A 20,992-nucleotide genomic window follows, 5' to 3' on the forward strand; every position below is an offset into this window, starting at 1 on the left:
GGAGATGCGGTGGTCATTTCCTGACCTTTCCGCATCTTCCGTATTTGGTGGTGACGGGCTCGAACCCCGGTCTAATCAAGAAGCGTGTGCTACGCACCGCTGCTCCTTCCCACCTGGCTACGGAGGCGCCCACCGGAAAGTCTTGCCTGACCAATTTGATTGGATACTATGATGCAGTCACAAAAGAACTGGATGCAGGGAATAACTTTGATATTATATATTTGGATCTTAGAAAGGCTTTTGATACTGTTGCACATAGAAGACTGCTGCACAAATTGGAGCAGTGTGGCACTGGAGACAAATTGCTGCTATGGATAAAGGAATGGTTGAGAGGGAGAAGACAGAGAGTGGCAATCAATGGACACCACTCATCATGGACTAATGTTATTAGTGGAGTCCCTCAGGGTTCAGTGTTGGGTCCATTGTTGTTTTCTGTATTTATAAATGATATTGATGATGGTATATGGAGCTTAATGTCCAGGTTTGCAGACGATCAAAGGTTGGCAGGGTTGTTAAGGACACTACTGACGCTATGCTGCTGCAACAGGATCTGGAAAGGTTGAGCATATGGGCTGAGAGATGGCAAATGAAGTTTAACATTGACAAATGTTAAGTACTGCATATGGGAAACAGTAAACCCAGAGCAACATATCAACTCTGTGGTACTACACTGACAGTGGTAGAGAATGAAACAGACCTGGGGATAATTGTGCAGGCAGATATGAAGTTTTCTGAGCAGTGCAGACAATCTGCAAGAGTAGTTCATATTAGTGTCTTGTCAATGATACACAGGAATTTTTCTAGCAGGGATAAGGAGGTGATTATTCCCTTGTATAAGGCAATGGTTAGGCCACACCTTGAGTACTGTATACAGGTCTGGAGGCCTCATTTCAAGAAGGATGTAGAGCTGCTGGAACGAGTACAGAGAAGGGCAACAAGATTAGTGAATGGAACAAAGGATTGCTCTTACGAAGAAAGGCTTAAGTTTTGCAAATTACAGTGTCTGGAGACTAGGCAATGGCGAGGTGATCTGATAGAGGTGTATAAAGCCTTGAATGGTTTGAGCATGCTCAATGCTGATGGGATTCTTCCTCTTGCTCAGAATAATCACCTGAGAGGGCATAAATTCAAATTGAGGAAAAACAGATGTAGGATAGATGTGCGGAAATTTGCATCTTTGGCCAGCGGGTGGTTGGTTGGTGAAAGACTTCCATCCCTTGTGGAAGCTGATAGCCTAAATAAATTTAAGGCTCAGCTGGACAGGTATTTCGAATGAACGGAGGGGTGAAATGGGAGCGTTTTTTTTTTTTGTTTTTTTTTTGGCGATGCTGCATAAGCCTGCTTTCTTGCATCATATGCCTCTACTAATGCTAAAGTGTTCTACGTAACATATTGAAGTAAACTTCTCTTATTCTTTTACAAAAATTGATATCAACATAAACGTATTGAGCATTATAGCTCTGGTTCATACTATCAAATTGCATAGGAATACACCTAAACTGAATAGTAAACAGCATTGAGATGATAGGCAAGAGATTTCATCTCTAGACTTAAAGCACCTAAATTCTCTGCTACTGAATCTATATATATATATATATATATATATATATATAAAAAACGTTTAGGTATGCTGCCCAAATTTTCCAACTGCTAACTGTTGCCAGCACCCGTTCATGCGGTTCAACCTCGCATGACTACCATACCAGGCATTCTTGTACTAATGTTTTGTACGTTAGTACAAGAATGTACTAATGTTTTTTGACTGAAGAAAGGCAACCTATGCCTTAAAGCTATCAATGTATGTTTATTTTATCTGAATTCAATTTTAACAAACCACTCTTAAGTTTTAAGAAGTGTAAAAATGGCTAAACAGTGTGCAAGAACTTTGAGAAAATGTAGAAGAAATGTAATGAAACATTATAGGAGAGATATAATAGACTAAAAGACCGAAACGAGACTACGAAGATGGACAGAAAACATTGAAGAATGAGAAGCAAGATTGAAATGAGAAGACGGGCAAAATGCCCTACGACTAATCAAATAGAAGTACCAGATGCAAATAATCAACAAGCTGTAATTAATGTGGAAGAAATGACATAGGAAATGTGTTACAACTGAGTATTGCAATGCAAGATATTGGGGACATGGGTTAAACACATCGAATAAATCACTAAACGCTGTCATGATGGAAAGGTTTCGCTACCCACTGTCTGAGACACCTACTCTATTACGAGAGCTACTTACAGGGCATACATGTGAAGCAAATAACCACATAGAACATATACTAGAGTACAACTCAGCAAGGCCGATCGCATCAATGGGCGCAGAGATTAAATCACTGACTGGAAATGGTTCATACTGTCTTAGAATACAATAGACAGATTTACCATTTGGTCTCACCATTATATCCAAACGGATATGGACGACTATATTTTTGATTCTGCTGATTGTTTGTTTGTTGTTTAGTTTTTAGGAGAATTAGCAACTAAGGCCATATTACTCCAGGAATATGCGGTGGTCATTCCCTGACCTTTCTGCATCCTCCGTATTTGGTGGTGACGGGCTCAAACCCCGGTCTAATCAAGAAGTGTGTGCTACGCACTGTTGCTCCTTCCCACCTGGCTACGGAGGCGCCTGATTCTGCTGAAGCAACAACAATTGGACGAGATGCTGTGACAAGTTAACCCATTTGCTGAATCATATAAACAAATGCATCAAATAACCCAGGCCAATCCAACAATGAATGTGCATATGGCATTTATAGAAGACCCAGACTTAGATAAGAGACAATATAATGCACTTACATCCAAAACTGAGGTTGATGCAATATTTTTTGGAGAAGAATTATATCACAATTAAACAAGAATGGTGAAGACTGAAGGATCTAGATTAAACTATTTATGCCATAATCAGAAAGATGCCGTATGTTACACTGGGTACAACTAGTATCATAGTAATTGTTTTGGCAGTACATACATATGTAGATCTAGTTTTTTCTCATGTGGACTCTGGAAGTATTTAATATAGATTATGTTAAGGTCACTCCAAACAATATTTCTTTCATATACAAATTGTCGATAATTTTCTAGAACATGCTGCCACCTCTAACTGTGTTTTCAATTAATTGCAGACAATTTATAACAGATAGGAACATGAAAATAACTTCGAAAATCAGGAACAGATTGCATCTACTGACTTCAGTCACACAATTAAATACTGAAATTGAAGAATTTTTGGGGAATTTAGATCTAGAATTTGATAAAACTGACTAAGTAATACATACATATACAGGATATTATTGCATTGATAAAGTATCAATAAGTTTCTTTACAAATTCCAATTTGATTTTTGACAAAATTTTTACTTGATATCAACATATCAACAAAATAAGAACACATTTTAAAGCATTTATTTTAAAAAAATTAATTTTTACAAAATTTTGTGGAAAAACTTGCTCCACAGAGCCCTTCGCCATAGAAAATTGATTATCGGGAATCCACCTATGTGCAGCAAACTCACTGCTAAAAAGAGCTACAACAGTTCCGAGTTCACATTCCAAAAATATGGGGATGATACTCATTTTAAAATCTCTTTCTATACAGAGTGTAAACTATACTATTTCTGCTCAACAAATCCCCTCCCTTTGTGCAATTAGTCATTTGAGCTCTGACACTGGTCCTTGCAGAAGCGTGTGAAAATGCAAGGTAAAGTTAGCAGTGACTGAACAATACTCCATTTTTTCCCAATGCAAGTTAACATGTACAATGCTGACAAACTGAATTACAAAGCCTTCTAAAGTTTCATGTTGTTATTTATTAGTTGTTGGCGCATCGGCTTCCGTGGCCATAATGTACTCTGAAGTTTCATGAACAAGTCTGATATACCAGAGAGAATGGGGACTAATATTATTATTATTAGCCATATGGTTCAAGGAAGCCTGAGGCTTATGCTGCACCAGCCAAAAAAAAATTTCAGAGAGAGAGAGAGGGAACTAAGTAAAAGGAAATCACCAAGAAAGAGAAGAATGATGATATCCAGTTCAGGACCCTGAGTGTGCCAAGTCCATACTCACGGTGAGGGTATGGGCTTGGCACACCCAGGGTATTCTTTCCTTAGCTTTTATATGTATGAATATACAGCAAAAACAAAATATACACAATAATATTGGAATACAATGATATATGCAAAGAAATAAAATATTGTATTTATACACAGACCAGATTTAAAATCACTATAGTCAAATTATGTTCTCACCTTTTACAATGCAAGCTTTATCAACCATATAAGGAAGACTTATGACACTAATGTTTGTGCTAGTTTCAGACATTATGCTGCTTACATGCTTTCCTCCACGTCCTATTAGACGTCCACATAAACTTTTAGGGATAGCAAATACATGATCAGTTAGAGGTAGCATTTCAGAAATAACTTTGTCTTCAGCATCTTCTGAATCACTTGGCAAATGCTACATATAAAATGTATAAAAACTTGAACAAAAGGTTATAAAACATTTAAAATAAGGGGAAAGAAAAAAAAATTTCATATCTGCCAGCATTTATAAATCTGAATCCAGAAAACTATTAATACAGATCAGTCTGTCAGCCAGAATGCACTGGAGGAACAGTATTCAAAAACTTTTCATGCATATAAAATTAATGGTAATAATAAATAAATAATGTGTTACACAATGCAACAAGAAACTTATACACATCATTATGAAATATAATAAACCATACTTTAAAAGTTATAAAATGTAGAAACAAACATTGAAATTAAAAGAAATCTAATAAACATGTAACATGCCTGTCAAAGCATATGCAAAATGAGATGTTGTTCTTCACCTACTGTCAATAATGTGGAACACTTTAAAGAATTAGCAGTAGCATTCTTCACTTCAACTTCCATTAGGAAATTTGAATTTAAAGTCTGTTCATATCAACAACCCAACTTTATGCATATAATCCAAATCCCATTCTTGAAAATAACACTTTTTGCTTTTGGCATCTGTTACTGATCGTATTTCAGGAAATGCAATAGTAACCTCACTTTTTAAAATAATTGATAATGAATGACTTATAGAACATTAAGTAACAAAGAACAGTTTGAATAAAAAACACTTTCTGAACTTATAAAATGGAAGGTTTTTTTTGCTCTTTTCTCCCAGAAAAATAAATTCAGAGTAAGCTGCCTACATGTTTCCATTATTTGTGTGTGTGTGTGTGTAGCAGATAATTAGGAGAATTAACCTAAAATAATTTAGAAAACTAGACTAGTATGAAACTAGAGACTAATATAAGGAGCACAAGCAAATTAGAGAAAACATGGAACTCTCACTGTTGTGTAATACAAAAAATATCAGCAAGCCTTCTTTGGCCATGGATTTTTTCTTGTTGTTGGACCATTCTCAATACTCTGTACAGTGTTGTGTGTTGTACAGTGTTGTGTGTGAATCCCAGCAAGCTGCCAATATCCATGACACTTGCACCAGCACATTTTGCACAGCTAATCTTGTTGCACTCAAGTCACTTTCTTTGTTCATTCTCTTACTGAATTGCACACATGTGCCCATATGCTCACCACGCATGCACACAATTCCTTGGTATCAGACTGCTGCCAGCTTTATATAACCTATTGTGGATATGGAACTCTTTTCTATAAGTAGTATAACTAGTTGTCTCAGACAGTTTTTAAAATTGTATACAATGGGACCAACTGATGATGTTACCAACAGCAATTCTAAACGGGAAGCATTCAGCGGAGTACTCATAGAAGCTACTAGGCTTTTCATACCAACAAAGAAATGCTATTCAAGACTTAGATCTAAATGAATATCAGATGAACTACTGATACCTGTAGCAGAGAAGAAAAGTGCATGGGATGCATATAAATTATCAGGTGATAGAGAATGGTCGATCTAATTTAGTCTGTAATCAAGTCACTAAGGAGGTTAGGCAAGCTAAGGCAGATTATGAAAAGTCTCCAGCAAAGAAAAGCAGCAAAAACTTCTTAGCTTAACTTCTTAATTTAAATTAACAGTAGAAGGAAGGGGTTACATCACATTGGGCAACTTGATGTTAATGTTGATGACCTTGCTCAGGTTGCTGACAAATTCAACAGATATTTTGCATCTACATTCATACATGAGGAATTCTTAAGGGAAGGGGATGCAAGAAGTTTATCAAACTCCAGCAGGGAACTAAATTACTTTGTGATAACTGAAAGGAAAGTAGAAGAGAAATTGAAGCTGAACATAAAAAAGCAATTGGGGTGGATCTATCCAAATGTATTAAGGTAGACAGCAAAGGAGGTGAGCAAACTGTTAGCCATAAGTATGAGTGTCCTTGGATTCAGGGTATGTTGATCCCTATGGACTGGAGATGTGCAAATGTAACCCCAATTCATAAAGAGGGATCAAAAGGTGACATGAATAATTACAGACCTGTTACCTTAACATCTGTTCCAGGGAAAATAATGGAGTCACTGGTTAAAGAAGTAAATGCAGTACCATCTGAACAGGGATGCAATTATACTACAGTCACAGCATGGATTTGTGAAGGGGCAGTCTTGTCTAAACAATCTGATAATAGGTTACTATTATGCAGTGACAAAGGAAATGGATGAAAAAAATAATTTTGATATATACTTTTATTTCGGAAAGACTTTTGATACTGTTTCACATAAAAGACTACTGTATAAACTGGAGCGATGTAGGATAAGGGAGAGTTAGTGCTATGGATAAAGGTATGGTTAAGTGGAAGAAGGGGCAGAGAGTGGTTATCAATGGGCACTGCTCTTCATGGACTAATGTTATCAGTGGGGTCCCACGGGTTCAGTGAAGGGCCCATTGTTGTTTTCAATATTTATTAATGATACTGATGAAGGTATATCAGGCATAATGACAAAGTTTACAGATGATACAAAGGTTGGCAGTGTGGTTAACAACAGTAATCAGGGTGAGCAGCAACAAGATCTAGGAAAATTGGATCAATAGGCTGAGAAATGGCAGTTGAAGTTTAACACTGACAAATGCAAGGTACTGCATACGCGTAGCAGGAATCCCAGAATAACTTATCAACTGTGTTGTACTACACTCAGGGTAGTGGAAAATGAAAGACCTGGAGGTAATTGTGCAGCCAGATATGAAATTCTCTGAGCATTGCAGACATGCTACCGGACAGCTCACAGGGTTTTGTCAATGATATACAGAAACTTTGTTAGCAGGGATAAGGAAGTGATTATCTCTTTGTATAAGGCCATGGTTAGGCTGCATATTGAGTACTATATACAGGTGTGGTTGGTTTGGTTTTTTTTTTTTTTTTAGGAGCATTAGCAACTAAGGCCATATTGCTTTGGGATATGCGGTGGTCATTCCCTGACCTTTCTGCATCCTCCGTATTTGGTGGTGACGGGCTCGAACCCCGGTCTAATCAAGAAGTGTGTGCTACGCACTGCTGCTCCTTCCCACCTGGCTACGGAGACGCCAAACAGGTCTGGAGGCCTCACTTTAAGAAGGATGAAGATCTGCTGTACCGGTGCAGAGAAGGGCAACCAGATTGGTGAAAGGTGTTTGCTTGCTTGTTTGTTTGGGGATTTTTTTTTTTGGCACACTGGCATCTATGGCCATAGTGCACCATTGGTGAAGGGAACCAAATGGGTGCTCTTACCCAGAAAGAGCTTCAGTTCTGCAAATTGCAGCATTTGGAGACTAGGCACCTGTGGGGTGATCTGATTGATGTGTTTAAGGGCTTGAATGGATTGAGTAAGCTGACTGTGAATGGCATTCTTCCTCTTGCTAAGACTACACACATGAGGGAGCATAAGCTTAAGTTGAGGAAGGATGGTTGCAGAAATCTGCCTTAAGCCAACGGGTGGTTGATTGTTGGAAGAGGCTTCCATCTGCTGTAGCGGAAGTGGTTGGTTTGAATAAATTCAAGGAAGAACTAGACAAATTATTGGAGGGTATGGGTTGGCAAAGTGTGTAGGTTTTTTTTTGTTTTTTTTTGGGCTGATGCTATATAAGTTTGCTTTCTTGCATCATTTGCCACTACTACTACTACTACTACTATTAATTCCATCTGAATTCCCAGTACATTTTTTTTAAGTTTGCAAACATGGTCAATACATTTCATCCAGTCCACTCGTGTAACTTTTGTTATGGTTGAATCAATGAATTCTGAATACCAGTTAAGTTTAATGGTTTGCACTTTCTTGTCTGACATCCCCTTTTAGTTGTGTCCAGATTAATTCACAACTGGGTTGAAGTTGCAATGATAAAGTGGCAATTAGTGGATCATTATAATTTAAGCTATTTATAGTAATAGTAGTGGCATGTGATGCAAGAAAGCAAGTGTATGAGCTTATGCAGCATCAGCCAAAAAAAAAAAAAAAAAACACACACACCATTCCCTCCAAATGCCTATCCAGTTCCTCCTTAAATTTATTCAACCTATCAACTTCCACGACAGATGGAAGTTTGTTCCAGCAATTAACCACCCGCTGGCTAAAGGCAAATTTCCGCACATCTATCCTACATCTGTCTTTTCTTAATTTTAATTTATGCCCCCTTAGGTTCGTAATCTGAACAAGTGGAAGGATCCCATCAGAATTCAGCATGCTCAACCCATTCAAGGCCTTATACACTTCAATTAGATCACCGTGCAGGTGCCTAGTCTCCAGCCACTGCAATTTGCAGAACTTAAGCCTCTCTTGGTAAGAGGATCCCTTCATTCCCCTCACCAATCTTGTTGCCCTTCTCTGTACACACACAAGTAAATCTACATCCTTCCTAAAATGAGGCCTCCAGACCTGTACGCAGTACTCAAGGCATGGCCTGACCATTGCCTTATACAGAGGGACAATCACCTCCTTCTCCCTGCTAGCAAAATTCCTATATATCATTGACAAAACCCCATGACCTGCCCTGGCAGCCTGTCTGCATTTCTCAGAAAACTTCATATCTGGCTGCACAATTACTCCCAGGTCTTTTTCATTTTCTACCACCTTAAGTGTAGTACCACACATTTTTCTTGTTGCATTTCTCTGGGGTTACTTCTACCCATATGCAGTACTTTGCATTTGTCAAGGTTAAACTTCAGTTGCTACTTCTTAGCCCATCTGCCCAAATTATCTAGATCCTGTTGCAGTAGCACACTGCCATTACTGTCATTAACAACCCTGCCAACCTTTGTATCATCTGCAAACTTCGACATTAAGCCTGATATACCTTCATCAATATCATTGATAAATATACAAAACAACAGTGGACCTAACACCGAACCCTGTGGGACACCACTAATAACATTAGTCCACGAAGAGCAACACCCATTGATTACCACCCTCTGTCTTCTCCCACTTAACCATCCTTTTATCCATTGTAGCAACTTACCCTTAATACCATTCTGCTCCAATTTGTACAATAGTCTTCCATGTGCAACAGTGTCAAAAGCTTTCCTGAAATCCAAATATGATATCAAAATTATTTTTTGCATCCAGTTCCTTTGTAACCACATCATAATATCCTATAAAATTTGTCAGACAAGACTTTCCCTTAACAAACCCATGCTGTGTCTGAATTATTGCTGCAGTCTTGTCCAGATGATCCTGCAATGCATCTTTAACCAGTGACTCCATTATTTTACCCGGAACAGAAGTTAAACTAACTGGTCTGTAATTACTTGTGTCACCCTTTGATCCCCCTTGGGCAACATTTATGTTTTCTTAACATTTTTTTATGCTGTCTTACCATCGTATAGATCAGGGGTGGCCAATGAGTCGTTCACGATCTACCAGTCGATCACGACGAATTTTAGATATACAGTCATTCCTCGATTTGTGCACCTTGTGCAATGAAATTTTTGAGATAGTAGATCGCGGCACATTTTGAAGGAAAAAAGAAGTAGATCGCATCACAAATTAAGTTGGCCACTCCAGGTATAGATCATGTGTAAGCATGAGGGAAACAAGGAATCCCACAACAGTTAAGCATTTTAATATTTCTACTGCTTTTTTAAAATTTTATTATTTTTTTTTATGATGGCATTGACAGTTTTTCTTGTTGCATGCTGTCCATAATGACAAGGGAATTATTCAGAATGTTTTCTAACAATTTAAACTGGAACTAAAGTGAATCTATTTGCATCTATTTCACCATACTATTTATTGATGTTGGTGTCAGACTGAAATAACTTGTGATGTGATTTTTGCATAAATCTATATTTACCACCTGTATGTAAGGAATCAAACTTTTCTAAGAGGTATATTTTTAACCATTACTGAAACCATTATCAAATGGTGCTCAATTCATTAAAGTTGCATCTAAATATACAAAAATTTTTCAACATTTCTCTAAACCAAGCGGACTGGTTTATCCATCATCAAAGTGCACTGGCATATCAATCAAAAATCCTGTTTCAGGATCTTTGATGATGGATAATGATAACTGATCTTTCTATAAAAACCTCTTAACAATTTTGCCCATTTCATAAGAAGTTTCTCTTGTGTTATCCAATGATCAATTGCTGCCTTCAAGATTGCCCTTTTCTCTCTGTTATTTTAAAATTTTCACAAAAGATGGATTTTTTCTTCTCTAAAATTTCTGATACAATATTTGAATAAGAGAGATAAATATTGTTGACATCAGTTAAATTTGCTTTCTGTAGTCACCATTTACTTATTGTTTGAAAGACTCTGGGGGAATCTGCAAAATTATTCATCTGACACAAGAATATGATAAACATTGCTTTGTCTCTTTGAATAAAACATCTTTACTTCCCCCACATTTGTTCTCCTCCAGATATTTATAAACATTCATGGCCTGGCTATATACCAACTTCTATTAATAACATTTGGTTATGGCTACTTTAGTGTCTTCTGATATCAGTCATAACTACCTTCCTTTTTTAATTCAATTATTTCATTACTTTGCATAAATAAACATATTCCTTTTCCCCACAGAATGACAGTATGTCTTATTGATACAAGGTACATATATTAAGCTTTATGCTCACACACCACTTTTAAAATGATTTCAATATAACAAAATACACACAAACAGAATGCAAACAAGATTATTATAAAGTATATACAGAAAAACTCTTCACAAGTACAAAATAAATATTTAAATGAAATTCATGTTTTAATATTCCAGTGCAATATGAGCTATATTACTTTTGTACTTTGTGTCTACTCCCCTCCCTATAGTAAAAAGATAAGGAATTAACCTTTTCCAAGAGGAAAAGTTTGATTCCTTATCTTTTACACAGAACGGTATTTTATAAAGTGAGTCAAACAATTTTTTTTCAAATAATCTATGAGACTTACTTAGTTAACAAAAATTTACAGTGAAATAAATAACTGATTTTTAATGTTTACAAAAACTTACTTTGCTTGGTGAGAAAGTATCTGCATGGCAAAACAAATAGTCAGTTATATTTTTCTCAGTTTGTGAAATCAGATTACTGTATGATACTGAAGTATTTCCTATTTCATTCACACTCTGGCTAATACCATTTACTGCAAGTGAATTATTTCCATCAGAAGCTTTTATAGTTTGTGAAGTATATGATAATGATTGCATCAACTCATCTGTACTGTTTTTTTCTTTCAATTCATTATTACTCTTCTTGATAATTTCTGCTGCATTAAGCTGTTCATCCTCTGAAATAGCAATATTATTTGTCAACCTTGAGAATTCTTCCTGTGTATTTTTCATTTCTCCTGCCATATCAGAAAGCAGAGAGTCCTTGCCACTATCTTCTACCTTAAATCCATTATCTACAATCTGTACAGAACTTAGTCTGCTGGATAAATCCCCATCATTATCAGTTTTCACTTTATTTGCAACACCTGTGCATGAAATGTTCTGGCAGCTGCTATAGTTCTCATCAGCGTTTTGTTTCTTTTTATTTTTTAATGCTCTTCCTCTTCTTCTCTTCACAGTTATACTTTGTTGGTAATCAGCAAAATCATTAACTGCTGATGCTTCACTCTTCCCATTTATAAGCTTCATTCTTGCACTGATATTATCAAGTTTATTTTAAATTTTGGAGCTGCAATATATGTATCCTTTTGTTATTCCTATTGCAAAGAGAGGGTAAAAAAAAACTTTAAATTACAGTTCCACATATCTTTTTACACAAAATACTTGAAAATAAATTCAAGAAATCTATACATTTCAATATAAATAAAAACGGAATGCTGTAAATCATTACAAAAGTGCTAAGTGTTTAAAAAAATTAAAAAGAAACTCTTTAATAGAGTACAAACAAGTTTAGGCCTGTGATAAAGTGTTAATTCTCATATATGTAAACTTGTTGGTCATACATTTCACAAGAAGCTGATTTCAGAATTCAAGTACTGTTTAGACTATTGCCACTTCATATACATTTTTGCTTGTTGTATCAAAATAGTGTCAAGGAAAGAACTTATCTTTATCAAGGTCAAAAAATAAAAAACTGCATCTTATCAGCAGCTGATGAGTTATTGAGATTATCAGTTACTACTCTTTTCATATATGTTTTATTTAAACATCAGAATCTTAAACAAAGTTCCATGACTTCTATATTTCCATGTGCCAAATTCATCATTTGGTATTTCTCCACCATGCAGTAAATAAATATCAGTATCATATGGCATGCTGGCACGTATGTTACACTAATTGTAAATAAGCCAAATGTTTTTCATTAAGAAAAACACAATTCAGAAAAAAATAAAATTAAAAATAAAACAAAGACAAGAATGGGAAGTTATTTATAAGAAACTGAAATCCTGTATCTAAACTTCTCAATTTAGATACAGCATTTCATGGAGTAGATGAAATAATACCATACATGGAAAATGTTGCATGAAAAAGGATAGGTGTTCAGAAATACTGGAAAGACTTTGAAAAATGAGATACAATATTAATAATATTATTAAATTAAAAATATCATTTAATAATATTACTTTCAAAACTGGTATATAAAGTGAACAGCAAGCAGCTTAAAATATGGAATCTGAAATAAAATTTTTGTTTATTTAGATCTCTATTTTGATAATCCCTGAAGAGAAAAGAGACGAGACAAGCAATGATGTAACACAAATAATAAAAATCACTGGAAAGACTGTTTGGAAAATGAGATGTCATAAAAATATAATTAAAAATACTGAAAACTGGTACATAAAATGAACAGCAATCAGCTTGAAGGATGGAAATGATAATGGGGGTGGGGAGAATACATTCAATTTGAAACATCTAATGATCCTAAAGCCTTCAATATAACAGTGCAAACTCCAGAATAACACATCATTTGGGTAGCATCAAGAACAAGGTATTGATAATGGGAAAAACATAGGGGAATTGTGCAGTGCCATGGTTTGCTGCAGTGTAGATAGGCTGCTAGAATAAGCTCATGGGTTATGAATGATATAGAGGAACTTTGCTAGCACAAAGAGGTGATTATCTCATTGTATATAGCAAATGGTCAAGCCACATTTGAATATTCCCTTTGTTTGAAAAAACTATTACCTACAGGAGGAGGGATATGCATAGGTTATCTATTTCCTTTTCTTTTATTAATTATTTATTTTAAAAATTTTTCTTCTTATTATTTTATTTTTTTTGCTGGTGCAGCATCAGCCATAGGCTTCCTTGCGCCACATGGCCATTGCTAATACTAATATTAATAACAGCTGCTAGAATTAGGTAAAATGATGCCATTTACATGAAAAATCATTATGCAGATAACTGGATAATGGTCGTCTCTAAGTTGAACATAGGCCAAACCCTTAGCACAAAATACTCAGAGCTCAGTCTTCAGTGAGAGAAGAGAGCCTCTCTACAATTGAATTCGAATACAGGTAAAGTGTACAAATTTGAAATAGCAGTCAAATTCTCCCCCCTCCATGATACAATGGAATTTGAAGGGTAAAAGAAATATATCCATCCTACAAATTGAGGAACAAAGGAAAATTCACCTGAAATCTCTGTTTCAGATGAAATATGTTATCAATGAAATTGAGGCACAATTTAGGCATGTATGAGAATTGAGTTTTGAGTTTAGAGTCAAATATATAGACACTGCCAGAGGGAGACCGTGCTAAGGGCCCTCTTAAAGAAGAACTGGCCTTGGATCCATAAATAATACGAGCCTAAGAATTGTATTTATTCCGTGTTTCCTACATCTCTCTTCAACACAGGTGTAGGAAAGTCTAAATTAATTCTTTATCACAAGTTTAGAATAATAAAAAAATAGATCCATTCCACTATTCTACAAAAATTCACCCGAATGTCGTTTTTAGTGTGTAATTCATGTTGTTTGTTGTTACTAGGTTTTTAGGAGCATCAGTGACTAAGGCCATGTTGGTCCATGTATATTGTCTGTAAATTGAGTGTGTTCCAAGGTCAATTTACTGTTTGCTGGACAAAAAACCATGCTACCCTTGCCTGAGACTGACCAACTCAGGGATGCTATGAAAAGACCAATAAAAATTCTTCCCATCACCGACAGGATTCGAACTCAGGTCTCTTCCACCCGGTGTGGGGAGGACAGTGATCCTTTCAACTGTGCTACCCATGAGGGCACGTGGAATTCATGGAGCTGGCCAATGTAGTAAAGATATATTTTGTTTTTTGGTAGTTGTTGGTGCATCAGCTTCTGTGGCCATAATGCACCTCCAAAGGTTTTTGTAGTACTCTGATCCAAGCCCGAGGCGGGATTCGAACCCGCAACCTTTAGGTTGCCAGGCAGGCACTTTAGCCACCCGGCTAGCCCGGTATAGAGAAATCCAAAGGACAACTGCTTTTTTATCGTTATTTGTGCCTCAGGTGACAAAGTTCAATCTGGGATGATTCCAGCTCAGCATATAACTATATCCCAATCTGCCATATCTTTTTAATGGCCTTTATATTCTATTACTAATAAGAAACATAAAAAAATTTTTTTTTAATAAATAAAATTTATTTAATAAATAGTTAAATTTGAATGCATAAGTACATTTCTCATTCTAGGTATAGTGGATGTTGCAATCTCAGAAAACAAATGATTTCTGGGAGTGTCAGCAGATTGCAGTTGTTCGGCAGAAAGTTTTGTCTTTAATGGCATGTGCCTCTATGGGAAAGAAGCTGTGCATGCATTCCTCTGGAGATGAGTGTTGCTTTGGTATTTCCTTATTTTTATGTTCATAATTTTATTTTAATTTTGAAATAGGGTTGATTAGGTTCATAAGAGCAGAACAGCACCTTGCCTATAACTCAATTAAAGCATTAATTTTCTGTATTTCATGGTTCAAATGTTTCCTAATCTTGCATCTCCTTGTCAAATCACACTATAATAAATGTTATTTTGGCCTTTGGCTGGGAGGTTTTTCAACATTCCCCATACAGCTCAGACTTGGTGCTAAGAAAGTTAGAACTGTTTTCTTAGTAACTCACTGGGAAGGAATTTCAATTTGACAAGGAGATGCAATCCACTGTACACTTATCTGGTTGAATGCTCAGAAAAACCATCTTTTGCAAGGAGGTATTTTCAAACTTGTGCAAAACTGGGATAAACGCATCAAGGTAAATGGATAATATGTGAGAAGTAAGTGAACAGCATATTTGTACATTCTAATTTTGCTATTTATTAAAAACATTTTATCTAAAAAAGAAAACGCAATTTCTGGGGAGGGGCATGAAAGAGGAAAAATTTAATTACAAAAATGAGTGCCAACAAAATACTGTATGATTTACTTATAAAGTGCTAACAAAATACCTAATGGTTTACTTATATATATATATCAAATTTTGTATGGCTTTTCCATACATATACCAGTTCAAAATTGTGTGTGCTTTGCTTGCCATTGGTCACAAGGTGTATAGCTGCTAGTCACATGCCATGCTAAGCAAACCATCTCAGTCCTAAAAAAAAAAAGCCTCATACAAGCCTACGGCAGCAGAACCTTTTATTTAACTAACAATAAAGAACAACTGTACAAGCAGCCAAGTTTCTTAGAGCCAAATACTCTCAACTCCATCACGAGATTCAAAAGTTGAATGTAGTTTACTGACATCAAAAGAGATAGGTGGGGAGATTTAGTAGTTCACTATCAATACTGAACTACTGAATCTCCCTACCTGTTATTTTTGGTGTACTTGCTGCATGCAAGTTTTTAAGGTTGATATTTATTTATATCTTGATTTATTAAGATCCTTCTATGACTAAATATATGAGCATTTAAGAAAAAATGTATTGAAAAACAGAACTCTAGCCAAAAACTTATTATTTAACAGGATGTTCCTTTTGCTACTAACCTCAAAATATGAAGTGATGCAATGCAAACTACGAGCAGAAAAACATACCTTTCATCTGCTAGTAGTCTGCATACCTACTTTATATTTTAGTCATGTGCCTGTACTTTGTTTTAAATTCATTCAACTTACTTTAAACAGGTGGCAAACTCTGATTCCCAGCTCACAAGAATTCTTAGAATACCATTTTAAAGGACAGTAAGGAAGCTTTAATTTAAAAAGATAGTATGTGGCCAGGGACCAAATGGATATCTCGCTACTGGGAACTGCATTTACCCATATACTACCTATTAAGCAGTGAAGCACAATGCATCGCATCATGGGTCCTATTGAAAAAGGAGCACCCTGTACTTAATGCATTCTTCTTTAATATGCAGTTTGGCAATTAATTGCTTACCAAATGAATAGCCCTTCCTTGACAAAAACTTGAACTTCTGATTTAAGACTTCGGTGATGAATTAGCTATAATTATAATAGAAGAATTTTTGAAATAAGTTTATAAGAATATAAATGGTACAGGAATATTAATTATACGGGACATAAATATGGTCTGATTAAATAATGGCAATGATTTGTGGAGCTAATGAGAGAAGTGACAAAGCAAAAATAATAATATAATTATTACTACTCCACTTACCTGGTTTTGCACAGGAATGATCATTTGTTATTCAATCATTTTTGGTAGTTTAAGTGTCACCACTGGCTTTTTAACCAAATTTTGAAGATTGGTAACCAGCCTCTTCCTTGTCTTAAATTTTATTATTGAAAAGGTGGTACGTACTTACACAATTTCCATAACAAAAACAGGCAGTTTAATATGGTCTGATTCACTATAATATTCTGGATAAATTTTCTATTATACAATTAAAGGTTTAAAAGCAAAAAAGATTTCATAATAAGATTACGCATGGGTAAGATCAGCATTTGAAGTGCAAAGAGTTGGTGATTTGCAGATGAAGATTAGATGTTTTCCTCATCACCTGAAACTTTAATTTTTCTGCCTAACAGAGAGACAGACTGACCTAAGAACTAACTGTATTGGAGCATAACAGAAATTAAACAAGGTTCAATTATCCTTTTTTTTTTCTTTTTTTTTGATCACAAAAAAAAAATCCAGCAAATTTCAAGATCTGGCAAAGCTCAAGTCCTAAAGTCGAGGGATTTGGAAAACTTAACCGTAAATCTTGAAATTACAAGCCTTACACAGTCTGGGATATAAAATACACAGAGCAAACATACTTGCTTTTTAAAATTTCATCAAGCAGTTTTTCATTTTGTTGCTAAATTATTTCAATCAGAGTAATTTTATAAATAAATGTCAATTTATTTTTATAATTCCATTTATTTCTTAAACTTTAAATTACTTTTACATTAAAAACTAAATGAGATTAGTATGAATCTAAGAGAAACTATGGCTCAATATATCCTATATTTTATTAACATTTGAAAATTACAAAAGAGTTACCTCAGTACTTCTCCATACAATGACTTCTGTACTCTATTCTCCAGGTCTGATTTAAAATGCATAAAAACTTTTTTAAAATTATTAAATGAGCACATTTAATAATTTTAAAGTTTTTATGCATTTTAAATCGGACCTGGAGAGTATAGTATAGAAGTCATCCCATGGAGCAGTACTGAGGTAACTCTTTTGTAATTTTCAAATTAAAAACTAAAGCAAATTACATTACTTTTTTTTAAAACTTATGACACAAAGTACTTCAAATCACATTATTTATTACAAAGAATCTGTTATGTAACATTCTTGTAATCTCCAGCCTATAACATTTTATCTGACACCACCTCCTCTCTCTTTGTTGTGTTACATAATTTATGAATGGGTTCCTACATGATTTTCCAAAATTATGCAGACGAACTAGCTTATATCTATTATAGGCTTCTGTGTACCAATATTTTCTTATATATATATATAATATATATAACAAAATATGGAGAACCAGATAAATGTATGTGTAAGGCTATGTGCAATAGACAGAAGAGAGTAAGCCAAGAATACTAATAGAAGATAGTTCCCAGCAAAAAGGATTAGCTGGTTAATTGTACTGCAGGGAAAAGGTACAAGTGTGCCTTGAGCTAAAACCAAAGAGGGAGCCCTTAAAAAAAAAAATATTGCTAATTATTAGCAAAAGGATATAGCAAATGGGTTGGTGCCATTCAATATATCCAAAGAATAATCAGCAGAAGCTATCTGTTTCTGTTTGCCATTTGCCAGTACTGCAGGACCTAAAGATAAGCCAATGGCCTTAGTAAGAAAAAAGGCAATAATTTAGCAAAATATGGTAGCTTACTGGTAGAATACCAGCTGACCCAAAAGTTACACAGACCAGACCATCACACACACACACACACACACACACACACACACACACACACACACACACACACACACACACAAAATGGTGGTTCAAAAGGTGTATTCTAACATATACAGGAAAGCTGTACCATTGATTCCCTTTTTATTTTTTGACAATTCCTGGCCACTGCAATGCACTCCTGTGCTCTAGTGCATTCACATCCCATTGGGTGGGAAAAAAAATCTTTATTTTGGTTTTGCAACCACACACCCACAGCTGTGACCATTTCAGAGTAGGAGGCCATTTATAACTATTGTTTCCTACCACTTAACCATCCCTATATTTAAAATCCACCTAGGATATTCAAGACCCTGCATGAATTTCAGCTATTTCATTCTCTTTAACTATTCTGTCCACACAGCAGAAACTTCCAACAGCTCTCAACAAAAGCATTTTCTTTGATTTCTCTACTGAACATTCCAGAAATCTCTGCTAGTTATCACACAAATAGGAAAAATGCAGGATCAGACACGAAATGCTAACAACTTGTTTAGTTTATTACCAATGTGAGTTGCCATCACTAAGGCTTTCTTTGGAAAGGCACTATTCCTAGCCAATTTACTGAGTTAAGGCAGTTGCACTCTTCCACATTTCCATCAGAGATAGAAAAGAATATGTAACAGTTTTGTGCAAAAAAAAAAAAAATAAATAAATAAATAAATAAAAATAAATAAATAAAATATTATATCTTTTTTCTTTGATATGTATTACATCTACTAATAAAACTTTAAGAAGATTAATATATTGGCAGCTTCATAAATTGCAAAAACTGGTGTCAAACAGAAAACACTTCTTTGCTCTCTGTATTAAAAAAAAAAAAAAATCCTATAGCACGAAAGATGTTATGTGTAAACATCTCTGATGACACCTACTAAATTTTGTACAGCTAGAACCAAAATCATGAACAATGTAATTTATTGCTTATGCTGCTACTTACTCTACCGAATCAATGTTAGTGATAAATAGGATACACACCCACTGCTCACTCTAACGAATCAATGTATGGAAGAGGTTAGGCCAATAGTCTAATTACCATTCGATTGTAGCCATTTGTTGAATAGTATGATTGCAACAATACAAGTATTTGTATCATACTATCATGTTGTACTATCATACTATCGTGTCACTCTGCATGCTTTGTCACAAATTACAAATGCAGTGTGACGAGATCTGCAAGAAACGACAGTATCCATGCATAATACGCTATCGAAACTATGACTTGGCTCAGGATCTCAACGAGTACAAGCACTAGATGGTAACATGCACATTCCATTTCGCAATGAGGAAACAAAGATACTGTCAGAGGTGAAATATGTTAAGATTCTACAACGACAATGAAGAGCTCATAGTAGATCATAAATTAATCAGACTTGGATATTTGCAAAATGATTGAAATATGTAAGACGACGTGTCAAGGCAATGACGACGTTGACCCTGATGAAGCATGTGATAATGACCTGCATAGCCTTGTAAAGCGACTGCAAGAAGACCCTTTTCGAACTTTTACAATCATCCAAACAGCAAGAAGAATTTCATAAATGTCAGGACAATCTTCAGACGTTTATGGCAGATTGTGCTCAAAATTTTATTTATTAAGCAAAAATCTATATTCAAAGCAGTACTTTATCAATTTTGTTGATGCAGGATGGCAATTAACCATGAGACACTCACTCTCTCTCTGTACACGCATGCAAAAAAATAATTTGCTACCTCCTCAATAATTCTTCATCCCTATCAAGAAGGCACAAAACTGATCTTCCTACTTCCGATTTGCTAATATTTCTTAACTCAAGATCCACGAGTAAGAAAGCACTGAAATTACAGCTTCCAATTGAGAATGCAACATTAGTGCCCACTCACATTAATCATGATCACATATGCTGTACTTTACTTCCCTTATTTCTGCAAGGAAAGCCATAATTACATTATTTCATTTAACGCTCTGAGAATCCATTGGGCATACACCTCATGGTAGCCATAAATATGATAGAAAATACTGTGCACAGACTGGCCTCCGTAGCCGAGTGGGCAGGAGCGAGAATGCAGTAGCACACGCTCTTTGAGTAGACTGGGGTTCAAGCCCCTGACTGCTGAATACGGTCAATCTGCCAACCCGCATTGGACCAGCGTGGCAGATTATGGTCCATTTCCCTCAGCATGAATTGTTGAGGAGGCTTCCATCCTGCAGTGGGTTGATAATGGCTGCACTTTAATTTTTTTTTACTGTGCACAATTCCATATAATACACATCTTTCACTAATTCATGCTGTATTTGTCCTCTACTGTTGATGTATTTGATCTGCCAATGCATTCGGCATCATGCATTTATTCACATGTCAATATTTCAGTA

The 20,992-nt window shown here is 35.4% G+C and overlaps 1 protein-coding gene across 1 annotated transcript in view; it reads right to left on the reverse strand.

Moving 5' to 3' along the window:
* Nucleotides 1–12,007, reverse strand: part of LOC150086162 (A-kinase anchor protein 1, mitochondrial-like) — a 35,373-nt gene extending 23,366 nt beyond the window's left edge. The window contains exons 1-2 of the mRNA XM_090374814.1: nt 11,381–12,007; nt 4,255–4,465 (exon numbers count right to left, since the gene is read on the reverse strand). Of these exons, the coding sequence (XP_090230940.1) occupies nt 4,255–4,465; nt 11,381–12,007 (838 nt within the window). The remainder of the gene's footprint in view (nt 1–4,254; nt 4,466–11,380) is intronic.
* Nucleotides 12,008–20,992: the final 8,985 nt, after the last annotated feature.

Source organism: Mastigoproctus giganteus, chromosome 5, assembly GCF_048544385.1.
Source record: "Mastigoproctus giganteus isolate SK-2022 chromosome 5, ASM4854438v1, whole genome shotgun sequence".
Taxonomy (NCBI): Eukaryota; Metazoa; Arthropoda; class Arachnida; order Uropygi; family Thelyphonidae; genus Mastigoproctus; species Mastigoproctus giganteus.